This window comes from Vipera ursinii (genome assembly GCF_947247035.1).
Source record: "Vipera ursinii genome assembly, chromosome: Z".
In the NCBI taxonomy this organism is placed as follows: domain Eukaryota; kingdom Metazoa; phylum Chordata; class Lepidosauria; order Squamata; family Viperidae; genus Vipera; species Vipera ursinii.
The window spans coordinates 87,305,421-87,321,497 of NC_139517.1; the positions used below are offsets into that span (position 1 = coordinate 87,305,421).

Below are 16,077 nucleotides of genomic sequence, written 5' to 3' on the forward strand. Positions count from 1 at the left end.
AAAAAGTATTTGCTATTCTCTTGCCTTCTGTATTATTGTGCATTATTTGTATTTTCATTCCTAGAACTAAAATTAGATTCAGATACACTTTCTTCATTTAATGTTTGGACTACTTACACCTTTAATTGTAGTGTATATATGATGTAAGCATTTATTCTTCAGAATTCTTATACAGTTTTAAATCTTGTATCTCTTTAATGAAATTTCATATTGAGACTTGGCAATAGAAATTAACATGATCATTTCCTGATTTCATAAAGTACAAGACTTTGAATAGAATAGATTGGAAAGGTAATTATTTTTTATTAGTTCAGTGGTATATGAAAGAGATAAAAGGGAATTATTTCCAATTTAAGTAAAATATATACACTACTGATTTTATTTCCTCCAAGTTTGTCTTTTATCATGTGTTTCTACTTCAGTTTAAAAACAAAAAAAATCATCTTCTGGCTTTTGCTAAGAAGATGAAAGGCAGAACTATATGTTCATAATCTCATCTACATTACTTTAGACCATAATGTAGTATTCTATCATAAAAGATAAAATTATTGATTTCTCAAAACTAAGATGAAAACCATATGAAATAAGCATCCTATTGATATACTATATTTCTATAAATAATCAGTTACAGCATAAAAAAGATTGATTAATGGCATGTTATTTCAAATTATAAAGTTGATGAATTTTATCAGTAGTTTCACAAAATCCTTCTTTCATAGGCTTTGAAATAGATACTTCAGATGACTTTGGCAGGACTTGCCTTCATGCAGCTGCAGCTGGAGGGTATGTATTTTTGTAGTTTAAGAAAGTTTTAAATTTTGGGAGTATCCTCAGTTAAAACGTTACATTCTGTTAGAGGATTTATATACCTTGGGCTAGTCAGTTTCTCTCATTTCTAAGAAGGAGGCAATGTTAAGCCACTTCTGAAAAACCTTGCCAGGGAAACTGCAGGAATGCTTTAGATAGCTTCTGAGAATTGGACATAATTGAGTAAAAAAAACAAACCCCTTCTTAACATTATTGGCATAAACAATGGAGAAGTAATTATGCATAAGAAATCTAAAATATTAGAGAATTTATTAGTGCTATTTTATATAAAAAGGATTATTTCAGTAATTAAAGTCTTGGGAGTCAAAGGTCATATCCTCCTTTAAAAAGTATAATCAGATATTAACTCTTAATTTTCAGAAATTTGGAGTGCCTTAATCTGCTGCTCAACACAGGTGCGGATTTTAATAAAAAAGACAAATTTGGAAGGTAAGAGAGAATGCTACAAGGATCACTCTATATAAATATGCATATGGTGGTATAAATTGGAGGCTGTTAATGTTTAAACCAGGTATGTTCAACCTTTTGGCTTGCCTAGGTTGCATTGAGTGAAAAGGAATTGTCTAATGTATACAAATGCACATAATAATATTAAAAGTTTACAATCTTGTGGGTCCTCTACTAGCTGTCCATGGTCACATGGTTTAAGCTATGAAGGTGATCAGATTATTGTTGTCCAAACAGGAATGTTGTTGCAACATGAGCCAAAAATGGTGTCATTTTACTACTAACTAACCAACTAATTATATTTGTATTTCCTCATTCCTAACACCTCTGACTTTAGAACATCTCAACAAAAATAGACCTATTAAAATCATAATTATCATAATAGGATCCATAAATAATACAGAAAATATATGTCTGCCAGCGCATCCCAATATTCATGCTTTCTCCTTAGCTAAATAGAAAAGCCAGGTCTGTTTCCCTGAAATCCAAGAGAAAAGAGTTGACCATATTTACATATAAAAAACCCTCTAAAGCAGGGGTGTCAAACTTGCAATGTCATGTGACGTGTTGTGACATATTGCAACTTTTTTGCCATTGCCAACAATGGGGTGGATGTGGTTTCTCTATGATGTATCTAGCCTAAGGGTTTGCAGTTTGATACTCCTGCTGTAAAGGATCAGAATAGCAATTTTTTAAAAAGCATTTTCTAAGTTCTGTCAAATGGCATTCTTAAATAAATGGGGCCTGAGGGGAGTTTATCCTGTTTGGTCAGGTTGGACAGGCAAATAACTATAGGAGAAAGCAGTCTTACAGATAACAAGAACCTGAGTTAGTAGGACTTAAAAGTAGAAACTACCGTATTTTTCGGACCATAAGATGCACCTGACCATAAGACGCACCCAGTTTTTAGAGCAGGAAAACAAGAAAAAAAATATTCTGAACCAAATAGTACCAGTATACTAAAACAGGGCTTTTCAACCTTTTCATCCATTGTACCACTTTTAGGACAAGGCAATGTCACCCAGCAACGTGTCAAAAACTTGACCCACCCCTAAAAAAGGAAAAAAATGATAAAGTACAGGTAGTCCTCAACTTACAATGATTCACTTAGTGACCGTTCAAAGTTACAGCACTGAAAAAAGTGACTTATGACCATTTTTCACACTTATGACCGTTGCAGCATCCCCAGGGGCATGTGATTTACATTCGGATGCTTGGCAATCGATTCATATTTATGATGGTCACATTGTTCCAGGGTCATGTGATCGCCTTTTGCAACCTTCTGACAAGCAAAGTTAGTGGGGAAACCAGATTCACTTAACAATCATGTTACTAATTTAATTTCTCTCTCTCCTTCTCTTTCTCTCCCTCTTTCCCCCTCCCTCTTTCTTTTTCCTCTCCTTTCTCTCTCTCCCTTTCCTTCTTTCCCTATTTTTCTCTTTCCCTCTATTTCTCCCTTTCTCTCTCTCCCTGTTTCCCTCCCTTTCTTTCTCCTTCTCCCTCTCTATTTTTCTCTTTCCCTCTATTTCTCCCTCTTCCTCATTTCCCTCCCTCTTTCTTTCTCCTCTCTCTTTCCCTTTCTTTCTCTCTCTCCCTCTATTTCCCTCCCTTTCTTTCTCCTTCTCTCCCTCTTTCTCTCCCTCTCTTTTTCTCTTTCCCTCTATTTCTCCCTCTTCCTCTATTTCCCTCCCTCTTTCTTTCTCCTTGTCTCTCCCTTTCTTTCTCTCCCTCTTTCCCTCTCCCTCTTTCTCTCTCTCCCTCTATTTCCTTCCCTTTCTTTCTGCTTCTCTCTCTCCCTCTTTCTCTCCCTCTCTATTTTTCTCTTTTGCTCTATTTCTCCCTCTTCCTCTGTTTCCCTCTCTCTTTCTTTCTCCTCTCTCTCTCTTTCTCTCTCTCTGTTTTTCTCTTTCTCCCTCCCTCTCTCTCTCCCTCCCTCTCCCATTGTCCCTTCCTTCTTTCCTTCCTTCCTTCTTTCTTCCTTCCCTCCCTCTTTGTCCTTCCCTCTCCGCGTTAGAGCAGTACCTACGGAGGCAGCCCTGCGGCCCGGCTTTCTCTTGCAGAAGGCAGGCTGAAACGGAGCAAGGAATGCGAATCGGCCGATCTCGTGCTCCTGCATTCTCCTCCGCTCGGTTTCAGTTTCTCTTGCTACAAGAGAAAGCAGGCTGAAACGAGCTTTGTTTCAGCCTGCTTTCTCTTGTAGCAAGAGAAGCTGAAACCGAGCGAAGGAGATTGTAGGAGCGTGAGATCAGGCAGTCTGCCTTCTGCAAGAGAAAGCCGGGCCGCAGGGAGATTGCAGGAGCCAATTGCAATCTCCCTTGCTTTCACTTGCAGAGGTTGGGGCTGGCCATACGGATCACCTTCGGACCATAAGACGCACCCTTGTTTTCCCCCCCACTTTGGGGGGAAAAAAGTGCATCTTATGGTCCAAAAAATACGGTAATATTTTGAATAACAACCAGAGGCCCACTGACAGCTAGTGTACCTCCTAGAGCAGTGTAAATATCCAAATGTAATGGGAAACACTAAAACAACATTAATTGGTGCTTAATAACTTAGTAATTTTGAAACTTTAGAATAATATATTGTCATAATTGTTCAAACAAATACTATATAGAATAGAATATATTGTCTTTGTGTAACTCACAATGAAATTAAGTGCTGTCTACAGTGCACACTACACACAAGTAAAAACCATAAATAAGGACATTCATTATATGTGCAAATCCTTCACATTCTATTCATCATTGCACTGCCCCTAATATTGCACTTCAATGTTGCACTATACAGTGGTTTTAATATGGTTACAGGGCATTCTGGGAAGAGTAGTTTCCTTCCGCGGTTGAGGCCTGGCCACCTTGGCCGGCCAGGAGATTACAAATCCAAGGTAGAAACGGGGTGCTTGACAACGCAGCCCGTCAGGTGCCCGGAAGGAGGGGAATTAGGGGACGTGTAGTCCACAAGGTTCTTAGGTTGGGATTTCAGGCCACGTGCTGTCTGATAGCCAAAGCTTGAATGTTTTAAAATTCCTTTTCAGACTCCTGGGCATCTATAATCTTCTTTCTGAAGTTCTTAAAGAGCTATTTCAATCTAAATATGGTGATAACTTCAACAACAAAGAGCAAATAAAAGTAAATGTTTGAAGTTTAAACAAAACACATTCCTCCCATATCCTCTCTGGCAATGTTCTAATTATTTGAACCTGATTTAGTGTGCCTGATTCTAATTTTAGTTATTTGAATAATGATATATGTAGAAATGTACTTATAAGTACTGTTTGACTTACAACCATTTGTCTAGTGACCATTTGAAGTTACAATGGCACTGAAAGTGTAATGACTGTTTTTTACACTTATAACCATTGCAGCATCCCCATGGTCACAGATCAGAATTTGGGTGCTTGGTAACTAGCATGTATTTATGATGGTGGCAGTGCCCCAGGATCATATGATCATCTTTTTCAGCCTTATAGCAAGCAAAGTCAACACGGAAGCCACATTCACTTAACAGCTTTGCTATTAACTTAACTGTCTGATAGCCAAAGCTTGAATGTCGACTCTCAGTTCCCATGATCATCACGTTTGAGCCCCGCGAAGGGAGGGTGGCGAGAATAAATGAATGCCTTGCTAATTCCCAACAGGGAATTGCTAGCCCCCTTTCCTAGCCATTTAGTAACCACCATGCACACTAATTCTAAAAAAGGCAGTTTCATGCAAGCTTATCCCAACCCTACTTCAGATTCTCCCACTGAGTGCTTACCAAGCGTTTTGGACTTCAATATTTTTTTTTAAATTCCATTTATATCCCGCCCTTCTCCGAAGACTCAGGGCGGCTTACAAGCTTAGCAGTAGCCTTCATTCTATGTATATGCCTGCTTATTAAGGCTTTCACACACACCCCAAGCGGCATTATTACAAAGTCAGCTTATTGCCCCCAACAATCTGGGTCCTCATTTTATCTACCTTGGAAGGATGGAAGGCTGAGTCAACCTTGAGCCTGGTGGGATGCGAACCTGCACTAATTGCAGGCAGCTGGTGTTACTTAAGGAGGCATTAGCCCACTGCTCCACCAAGGCTCTTTTAATGGTTACAGCTCTGGGATAAAAATTATTTTTCAACCTATTTGTCTTTGTTTTTATTATTCCATACCGTCTGCCGGATGGTAATAGTTCAAAAAAAGAATGTCTGGGATGAGATGAGTCTTTAAGAATATTTTGAGCTTTTCTAAGACAACGGGAACTGTACAATTCGTCTGGGGTGGGGGAGAAGAAAACAGCAGCTAATAATCCTCTGGGCGATGGTAATGATCCTATAGAGTGCTTTTCTATCTGCTACTGTGCAATAAACAAACCACACACAAATGCAATAGGTTAGAATGCTCTCTATGGAGCAATGGTAGAAGGTCACCAGCAGTTTTTCATTCAGTTGTTTCCTGAGAAGTCTCGAGAAATATAATCTCTGCTGGGCATTCTTAACCAATTCTATAATGAGCTCTCCAGATCCAGTCCTCCTTTATGGTAACACCCAGAAACCTAAAGCTTGCCACTCACTCCACACAGTCTCCTCTGATGATCAGGGACTGAATGTCTGATCTATTCCTCCTGTAATAGTCTATAAGCTCCTTGGTCTTAGTTGTGTTGAGAACCAAATTATTGTCTCTGCACCACAAGAGCAACCACTCCCGGTAGGCAGACTAATCCCCCTTGGAGATAAGCCCCACCACTGTTGTATCATCTACAAATTAAACAATAATATTGCTGAGATGAGTGGGGGTGCAGTCATAAGTGTAGAGGGTGTAAAGTTGGGGACTGAACACACAGCCCTATGGGGAGCCCGTATTAATAAGGCCTGAAGAGATATAGTTGCCTAATCTATCCCTCTGAGAGCGGCCAGACAGGAAGTTCATAATCCAAAAGTAGACTGAAAGTCCGATATTGACAAGTTTAGGCACCAGTGTGTATGGAAGAATTATGTTAAATGCTGATCTAAAATCCACAAAGAACATCCCTCGCTGCTCCAGATGAGTCAGAGCAGTATGGAGAGTGATAGCTATGACATCCTCTGTGGATCTTTTTGCTCTGTATGCAAACTGGTGACTGTCAAGTGTTATGGGAGGCAGGAGACAATGTGCCTGAGGACCAGTTTTTCAAAACGCTTCATGATAATAGGGGTGAGTGCCACTGGTCTATAATCACTGAGACTGTTAATAAAGGACTTAAAGGAGAGGTTGAGAACAATAATTATGAAAAAATTAATTATTGACATGTATACTTGCTGATAAGGATGTAATTTAAACTTTTGTTTGATCAAATTGATTACACCCTCTGCAGCCCAGGTGAGGTGTCCTTTTTTACATTAAAATGTTTCTGATTGAATTGTACTTTATGGCATTAGATTCCAAAGTAAAGTATATCAGTAGTGATCACAACAATTCAGCTCATTGTGAAAGTAAATGAAATCTTTGTACTACATACTGGCTGTGTTCTCTATATGTAGATCCATGAAAAGTAGATTATAACAGTATTTAAGCTGTGTATATAAATGATATATGTATATAATAACGAAGAAGAAAAATAACAGCTCTCAAAAGAAAGCAGCATGGCTGCATAAAGAACTCTCTGATAAATTGAAAGGCAAAGAGGACAAGTATAAAAAGTGGAAAGAGCGGTACATAACTAAGGCAAAATATCAGTAAATAGCCTGAGCCTGCAAAGATGAAGTGAGGAAAGCTAAGGCTCAAAATGAACTTGCAACAAAAATAACAATAACAAAAATAACAAAAAAAAAGCTTCTTTCAACATGCAAAAAACAAGAAAAAAGTTAAGGAAATTATTTGTCCATCAGTAGGAGAATGTAGCAAGAAGTTGACAAGCAACAGGGAGAAAGCAGAACTACTCAAGTTGTTTTTTGCATCCATATTTACACAAAGGGAAAAAACAATCCAACCTATCAAAAACAGTACCGTTAAAAACAGATTAGAAACACAAGATAGGCAAGAAAAAGTTAAGTGAGCACCTGTCCATCCTAGACGAGTTCAAATCACCAGGACCAGATGGACCGCACCCCAAGGTTCTGAAGGAACTGGCAGATAGGATCTCAGAACCACTGAGCTATATCTTTCAAAGATCCTGGACCACTGGAGAACTACCAGAGGACTGGAAAAGAGCTGATTTGTTCCCATCTTCAAAAAAGGGAAAAAAATGGATCCAGGAAACTACAGACCTATCAGCCTAACCTTAATACCTGGGTTGCATTATCAGAGGGATAGAATCAAGATCACGTGGATTGTTAACTCCACTTTACAATGCCTTGGTAAGGCCACACATGGAATACTGCATCCAGTTTTGGTCACCACGATGTAAAAAAGATGTTGAGACTCTAGAAAGAGTACAGAGAAGAGCAACAAAGATGATTAGGGGACTGGAGGCTAAAACATAAGGAACAGTTGCTGGAATTTTGTATGTCTAGTTTAATGAAGAGAAGTATGAGGGATGTTCCAATATCTCAGGGGCTGCCACAAAGATGAGGGAGCCAAGCTATTCTCCAAAGCATCTGAAGGCAGGACAAGAAGCAAAGGATGGAAACTAATCAAAGAGAGAAGCAACCTACTGTAGAACTAAGGAAAAATTTCCTGACAGTTAAAACAATTAACCAGTGGAACAACCTGCCTAGATGATCTCCAAGGTCCCTTCCAACTTTTTTGTTGTTGTTGTAATAGCAGTTAGACTTATATACAACTTCACAGTGCTTTACAACCATCTCTAAGTGGTTTACTGAATCAGCATATTACTGCCAACAATCTGGGTCCCCATTTTACCAACCTCAGAAGGATAGAAGGCTGAATCAAGCCACTCAGACTCAAACTCCTGAAGTGAGCAGTGAGTTAACCTGCACTACTGCATTCTAACCACTGCACCACCATGGCTCTTACACTGCACTCAATAAAGAATTCCATTGTAGGAATTAAATAGGACTAAATGATGTAAAAATGTATTTGATTAAAATGCTTTCTATGTAAGAAACATCCAGAAAATAAGAATTGGAAGAGAATATTTATTAGATAGTTGTGCCTCAGAGGTAATTTTTTAAGTATATAATTATACACACGTCTGTGCTTTTTAAAATATATGTATATCTATATACTACAGAACTCCACTCCACTATGCCGCTGCCAATTGTAATTACAAGTGTCTGTTTGCCCTTGTGGGTTCTGGAGCTAGTGTAAATGACCTTGATGAAAGAGGTTGTACACCACTACATTATGCAGCTGCATCAGACACTGATGGAAAGTAAGTATGGCGTTCTTTTTGAAATCACAAACTTCATTACTATAGCTTCTCACTTGGACATAAACCTGATTCACATCTGAACTTTCTTTTGGCTAAAAAGAAATATGTTTTGCTATAAATATTTAACATTATGTTTAATATTTGCATGCTGCAATACAGTAATACTTCTCTTCCAAACAGGTTTTTTGACAGATTTGTTGTTGTGAGTTGCGAAGTTGTGTCCGACCCATTGCGACTCCATGGGCAACATTCCTCCAGGCCTTCCTGTCCTCTACCATGTACTGGAGTCCATTTAAGCTCACACCTACTGCTTCAGTGACTCCATCCAGCCACCTCATTCTCTGTTGTCCCCTTCTTCTATTGCCCTCAATTTTTCCCAGCATTAGGCTCTTCTCCATTGAGTCTTTCCTTCTCATTAGGTGGCCAAAGTATTTGAGTTTCAACTTCAGGATCTGGCCTTCTAAAGAGCAGTCAGGGTTGATCTCCTCTAGGACTGACCGGTTTGAATGCCTTGCAGTCCAAGGGACTCACAGGAGTCTTCTCCAGCACCATAGTTCAAAGGCCTCAATTCTTTGGCACTCAGCCTTTCTTATGGTCCAACTTTCACAGCCATACATTGCAACTGGGAAGACCATAGCTTTGACTATACGCACTTTTGTTGGCAGGGTGATGTCTCTGCTTTTTAGTGTGCTGTCTAGATTTGCCATAGCCTCTCCTCCCCAGGAGCAAGCGTCTTTTAATTTCTTGGCTACAGTCCCCATCTGCAGTGATCTTAGAGCCCAGGACAATAAAATCTGTCACTACCTCCATTTCTTCCCCATGTATTTGCCAAGAATTGAGAGGGCCGGATGCCATGATCTTCGTTTTCTTAATGTTGAGTTTCAATTTTACAGATTACTTTATATTTAAAAAAGTACTTTTAAAGAGAGCAGCCTATTATAATAGTGTTAAGTCTCCTGCATATTTAAACTGTGTGATTATGAAGCATTTATGTGTTATCAAAGAAAAACCAATTCCTATTATTGAAGTATATGATATATTAAGAAAAAAACATTCCATGTTGATTAATTAATTTTTTTTGTTAAGACTTGTATTGTAAAATATACAAAATTGTAATTGAAACACAGATCTTACTCAACCCTCTCAAATTGTGCTAATCAATAGCTTCTATGATTCTCAGCATAAACAAATATTATTTATATAGTTATGTAATCAGATAATAATGATATAGTATAGCTTTTTTTACCAATGCAGTTATCCTGCTCAAACTTTCCAATAACAGAAAACAAGGTAGAAGCAAAGTCTCATTTGTTTGTTCTTAATTCTACTGCAGCAGTTTCCAATATTTTTTTAAAATGTAGATTAACTAAGTCATCAAAAGCTACTTGTTTATAGATTTCCATATTGTGACTGCTAAATGTGCAAAGAACATTGATTCCTGTTGATGACAAATACATACACATTATTTAAATTAAAAGAATATTACATTTACAGGAACAAATTATTTGCAATATTGTTGATAATTGTGATTGATTAAATCAGTAGTTTTCAAACTTGAAAACATTAGATTAGATCTTTTAGAATGCAGGGACATAGTATTATACATAAGAAAATAAGCTTCAGTATATAATCCCTTCACAGACATAGAAAACTTGAAAGAAAATGCTACTCTAGGTCGGACTGGTTACATCCTCAGCAATATAAGTCTTTTCTATATTTCATAATACCATCATGTGGGCATGGGAGAAGATTCAAAAGTGACTATTTCATGTTAGCCTATCCCTTCCTTTTGAATAATTATATTAAAATTCTATTTATTTTATTTAGGTGCCTGAAATACTTACTTCGAAATGATGCAAACCCAGGGATTCGAGATAAACAAGGTTACAATGCCGTTCATTATGCTGCTGCTTATGGGCATCGTTTATGCCTTGAATTGGTAGGAGAAATAAATGTAAATTATGCTTAGAAATAAATAATCATTGAAGGACAACTCCGTTTTAGAAGTAAATTTTGATAAATTATTTTTAAAGTTCAGAAGAAAAAAATGGATAATTAAATTAGTAAAGAAAATAGAAGTTTAACATTGAGTTTTGGAAAGTTAAGCAAAATTTGGAAATCTTTATTATACATCTGTTCAAATGGATTCCAGATTATTATACTGTATTAAGTCTTTGGTCATTCTGTGCTATTTCCTTGGTATCATGTAATAATTTAATTTGAATGTTATGCAGCATGAAGCCCAATTTCAGTCATGTTTGAATGTTTTCTTTCAAGAAAGTCATCATATTAAAGATTTGATGAAATTACTATAGTAGACAGTATCATACTTGATACTAGTGGAGGTGACTACTAGATTAATAGCAAACCCCGCCTCTCCCCTACATTCCCTGATTCCCCCTGCCCATCTTTTAATCTCATTATTCAATTTTCATTGTTTATTGTATTGTTTCATTATTTTGCAACTTACACTTCTTTTTTTCTGTTTTTACTGTTGGAAGCCACTTAGAGTAGCTCCACAATGAGATAAGCAGCAAATAAATATAATAAATAAATATTGTACATGCAGCTATTTTCATATACATTTTAAATTAGAATCTGCTTGCTTTTAAAAAGAAAAATACAGTTATAGTTATACATGGATTTGTACTGCTTGGGTATAACTATAACTGTATTTTTCTTTTTTTAAAAGCAAGCAGATACTAATTTAAAATGTATATGAAAATAACTGCATGTACAATATTTATTAAATTTATTTGCAAGTGGTTTGAGAAGTACTCTTAACTTCAAGGACAGTTCATAATTACCATTTATTCAGTGTTATTGTAATTTTGGGTGGTTGCTCAATGAATGATTGATTAAGCAAAGACTTTCTTGCTTAATTCTAAGTTGTTAGAAAAACTTATCTTGTAACATTTAGACTTAACTGGTATTAAAATTGATTTCATTACAGATTGCCAATGAAACACCTTTAGATGTTGTAAGTACAAGAATCTTAGCTCTGGAAATCTTTATTATAAATATTCTGAAATATTGAAATCAGATTGAGAAATCAGAAATACTTCATTAAACAGTATAATGTATAATTCTATTAAAAGTTTTTCAGACTGCACATTCATTCATATGTATCTGTCTCCAGCCTTTCGAAACAGCTTTCAATTTTTCTGGTTGCTGGGAAAGGTACTTGTCCAATACTGTGAAAATACATTGTTGCTATAAAGCAGGGGTCAGCAGCCTGAAACAGTGAAAGAGCCACTCGGAACCGGAACCGGAGCATGCGGCTCCGGAGCCGCGGGTTGCAGACCTGTGCTATAAAGAGATGCGGAAAGGCGCTATGTTTGTACGCTGTCATCCAACTAGCAGCTTTTTACAATAGAATCCAAAGCATTTAAGATTATTATTCCCCTGGTAGCTAGAAACACCAGTCATCTACCCACCCACTCGCTTATCTAGTCATCTATTTGTCATATAATGTTTGGATTATTATTTTTTAGCAAAGATATTTGTATTTTACAAACTAAGCCTTGATATTACTTATCTGTTAATTAAGATGGAATAATAGGTATTTATGTTAAATTGATTGCATTATTAACTGTATTTTTATTTAGTTAATGGAAACATCAGGGTCTGACATGCTGAATGATTCAGACAACAGAGCACCAATTAGTCCATTGCATTTAGCTGTAAGTACTCAGATTTATCCAATATTCAATGTAGGATTATGTAAAGCTATGTAAAGCTAATATCTATCTGATTTAATATTTAGAATTCAGTAATTATTTGCCTTTGCTAACATCTAAGACAGGGGTGTCAAACTGCCTGCCTGCGGGCCAGACGCATCATCCAGAAGCCGCACCCACCCAGTTGCCAGCAATGGCAAAACCGTCCCAATACATTGTGCGACGTCACATGACATTATAAGTTTGACATATCTGATCTAAGGTATGGGCAATGTCTTTTTATCTATTTTTTTGTTTAGGCATATCATGGACATCATCAAGCTTTGGAAGTATTAGTGCAGTCTTTGTTGGATCTTGATGTCCGGAACAATAATGGAAGAACACCTTTGGATCTTGCAGCTTTTAAGGGACATGTTGAATGTGTGGATGTACTCATTAATCAGGGAGCCTCTATCTTGGTAAAAGACTACGTTATAAAGAGAACACCAATACATGCTGCTGGTAAATAGTTTTTATATCATAGTGGAAGATTATTTTGCAGATGGAAGCATGTTTATGGCCCCTCCTTTGACTGAACTGTTTTCATTCCAGCAGGTGCATTGTAGAAATGTTTTAGGCATTTGTGGCTTAGTATAATTTTCATCTCCTCCTCCTCCTCCTCCTCCTTCATGTAGGGGTGTGTGTGTGTATTTGTAAGCCTATATGCAGAAAATCTTACTGTATTGTTTACAGCACTATACAAGAATTTCAGTTTAAAATGTTTTGAACATTTTAAAATATTTAAAATAATAATATTTGTCTTTGCCTTGAGTGCAAAATAAAATACATTTGTAATATACTTTTCTCTCAAAAATGCATAAGAGTAAACTGTTCTTGTATATATAGGAAATCCTGCTAATTTATACTACGGTCACATAATTCTATGTTTAAAAGAAATTTATTTAATTTTATTTCACTGATTTGAATCGGGGCACCTTACAATATAACAAAAGCAAGATAAAAGCACAATATAAAATATATTAAAAAGATGATAATCTGTCTACTTGGCAAAAAAATGTATAAAATACATCCAGCAAAATTTTTCACAAATACCTCATCCAAGCCCTAGGAGAACAGTCAGACCTTTAAGGTCTTCAGGAACTCCATCAAGGTAGGAGTTATGTGGATCTTAGGGGGCTTCATTGTAGAACACTGGTATCATTATAGAAGGCATAATCCCTGGCTCCCAGTAGATGGCATTTTTTAACCAGCTCGATCAGTTTCTATTGGCAGAAATCATAGGAAATAGGCAGGTGCTCAAATAACTTATTTCTATGCCATTTTAGCTTTGTAGGTGGTAACTAATATTTTGAATCACACATAGAAGCATACTGGAAACCAGAGCATATTAAATAAGGAAGTTCTTTATTAAGGAATACATTTCAAAGGATTACATAATTAAAAAAATATTTACATATAGCAGATTGAATACAGATATATTCAGATCCATTAATTTCAGCATGAAAATTCAGAATTTTCATAAAACAACTGATGTATCAGTGTGGTAGCCTTCACATCTTAAATAGTTTTTAGATCAAGGTTTTTTATGGCTATATATTTTAGATATTCAACTTGTTATAAAATTTCTAAGTTACAGAAGTAGAAGTAACTCTTCAAAATGGACTTGTTCTTAATTACTGGTTATGATAACTATTTGTTGATGGTATTTTGCAGCTACAAATGGTCATTCAGAATGCTTGCGGTTGTTAATTGGAAATGCAGAACCACAGAATGCTGTGGACATTCAAGATGGAAATGGACAGTAAGTTTCAAATAATTGTATCTAAAGTGAGGCAAGTTGCACAGTGGGATTATCCATTGCAGATAACTATGTAATGTAACTAAAAGGTGTATCATAACATTTTTAATGTATATATTAGTATGAGTTGTTATATGTTACACATTATATATTATTACATAATGTAATATAAATTACAGAACATAATTATTATTCTGATTATATACTGCCTTTTTGTGGCGAAGTTTGAGGTGGCTTCAGTAAGAGTCTCCTAAATTATAACAACTACTATGAGAAGGCACGTTTAGCTTAAAAGTCATCAAGAATGTTCCATTGTCGATACAGAAATGACTCATGCACTAATAGCTGTGACAAGGGACTCCAGTCCAGGAAAAGCTACAATTGGTGGAAGAGAGGATTCAGTATAAAGGCCTTTCTGGCCATAGCTATCCTTATTCAGAGTAAGGAAGAATTCCTTGATGGAATTACACCAGCTCCATTGCCAAGGAGTAAAATATTTTTTATTTTGTAAGGCATATATTGTAAGGAGTAAAATATATTTTAAATCCACAACAATCAGATAAAGTTTGGAAGCACGTCACACAGACACCTATCTAATTCACTAAACTGTAAGTTCTGACTAATATACAACATAATCAGATTTTTCAAAATTCTGTAATCATAGCGACTCTCAATAAAAGCAGCTTTAACCTTCCTGTGGAATTGATTTATTAGTTTACCTAATGGGGCTGATATCACCTGCTAATTGAGCAGGAGCTACAAGTTAAGGAAGAGCGCAAAATCACACACCAGTTCTGTCAAAGTGCAACTCCATTTAGAACTAAAGATGAAAAATCCATGATATTAAAGGAATTGGGAACTTACTGCCACTGAGTTTTGTCATAGATTGCTTTAAACCTGTTCCTCCCATTCAGATCCCAAAAGTTTTCAGGCACCGGGATAGATAAGATCTCAACAGCATGACTTAGTAGACCCAGGGTCAAGATATATAGCTGAATATTATCAGCATAATGATAAGACCCAACCCTCTGTTGATGGTTGATCTCATCTAGACCTTAAACAAGAAGCTGCAAAACAATCACCTATGATATTCCACAAATCAGAGATCTAAAGCTCAGCCTCTTTTTTCCTGCAAACACCAATTGGAACTGACTGTATACAAAGCATAAGAACTATTGCAGCATTATGCCCCCCATTCTTAAACCTTTTAGTCAGTTCCAGATAAACACACGATTGTATTAAAAGAGCAAAGAAAAACTGGATAGTTGCAGCACTTCTATCCTGCTTCCTGCAGGAAGTCAAAAGTGCAATCATTAGTTTCTCTGTATGCTATCCAAGCCTTAAATTACAATTGAAAAGGATCCACATGCTCTCTTCCAGATCCTTTAAGGTTACAGTTCATTTATCTTTTCAACAGCCTGGCCTAAAAAGGAAAGGTTGGAGATTAGACATAAATGTTGAGAACTACTGGGGCCAATGGTTGTGTCATGAAAAGAGAATACACTACTACCTCTTTAATTTCAGGCAGAACTGCCTTATTTCAACATTTACGTTTCACTTCTTAGGATACCTTAATTAGCTAAAAAGTTAAGCAAAGGCAGATGACCTAAGGATCCTGCTAATTTCCTTGACTATCTTTGAGTGATCCAAATAACTGGCAATAAAGCAACATCTCTAAACTGTCCTTTCTACAGCACTCAGCAACTGCAGAACATGGTAGACTTTAGAAGATTAACTTGCCTAGTGTTTCATTCACCATATGTACATTCAACAATAACTTTTTAACCCCCCACATTTTAAGAGTCAACAGCTGTCATGTATACATTTGCAAGAAAAAGTATGTGAACCCTTTGGGATTACGTGGAGTTTTGCATGAATTGGCCATAAAATGCGCTCTAAACGTCATGTAAGTCATAACAATAGAAAAACACAGTCTGCTTAAAATAATACTACACAAACATTAGCTGTTGTCATGTTTTAATTGAACATAAGATGGAAACATTCACAGTGCAGGGTGGAAAAAGTATGTGAACCCCTAG

The 16,077-nt window shown here is 36.5% G+C and overlaps 1 protein-coding gene across 4 annotated transcripts in view; it reads left to right on the plus strand.

Annotated features, from left to right (window-relative positions):
- ANKRD28 (ankyrin repeat domain 28) overlaps positions 1–16,077 on the plus strand; it is a gene marked incomplete at its 5' end in the record, with an annotated part of 86,820 nt that overhangs the window by 54,298 nt on the left and 16,445 nt on the right. For all 4 annotated transcript variants that reach the window (XM_083376119.1, XM_083376117.1, XM_083376116.1 and 1 more), the window contains 8 exons: positions 720–783; positions 1,189–1,257; positions 8,420–8,560; positions 10,388–10,499; positions 11,514–11,540; positions 12,169–12,243; positions 12,540–12,741; positions 13,954–14,041. In XM_083376119.1, coding sequence (XP_083232245.1) covers positions 720–783; positions 1,189–1,257; positions 8,420–8,560; positions 10,388–10,499; positions 11,514–11,540; positions 12,169–12,243; positions 12,540–12,741; positions 13,954–14,041 — 778 coding nt within the window. The remainder of the gene's footprint in view (positions 1–719; positions 784–1,188; positions 1,258–8,419; positions 8,561–10,387; positions 10,500–11,513; positions 11,541–12,168; positions 12,244–12,539; positions 12,742–13,953; positions 14,042–16,077) is intronic.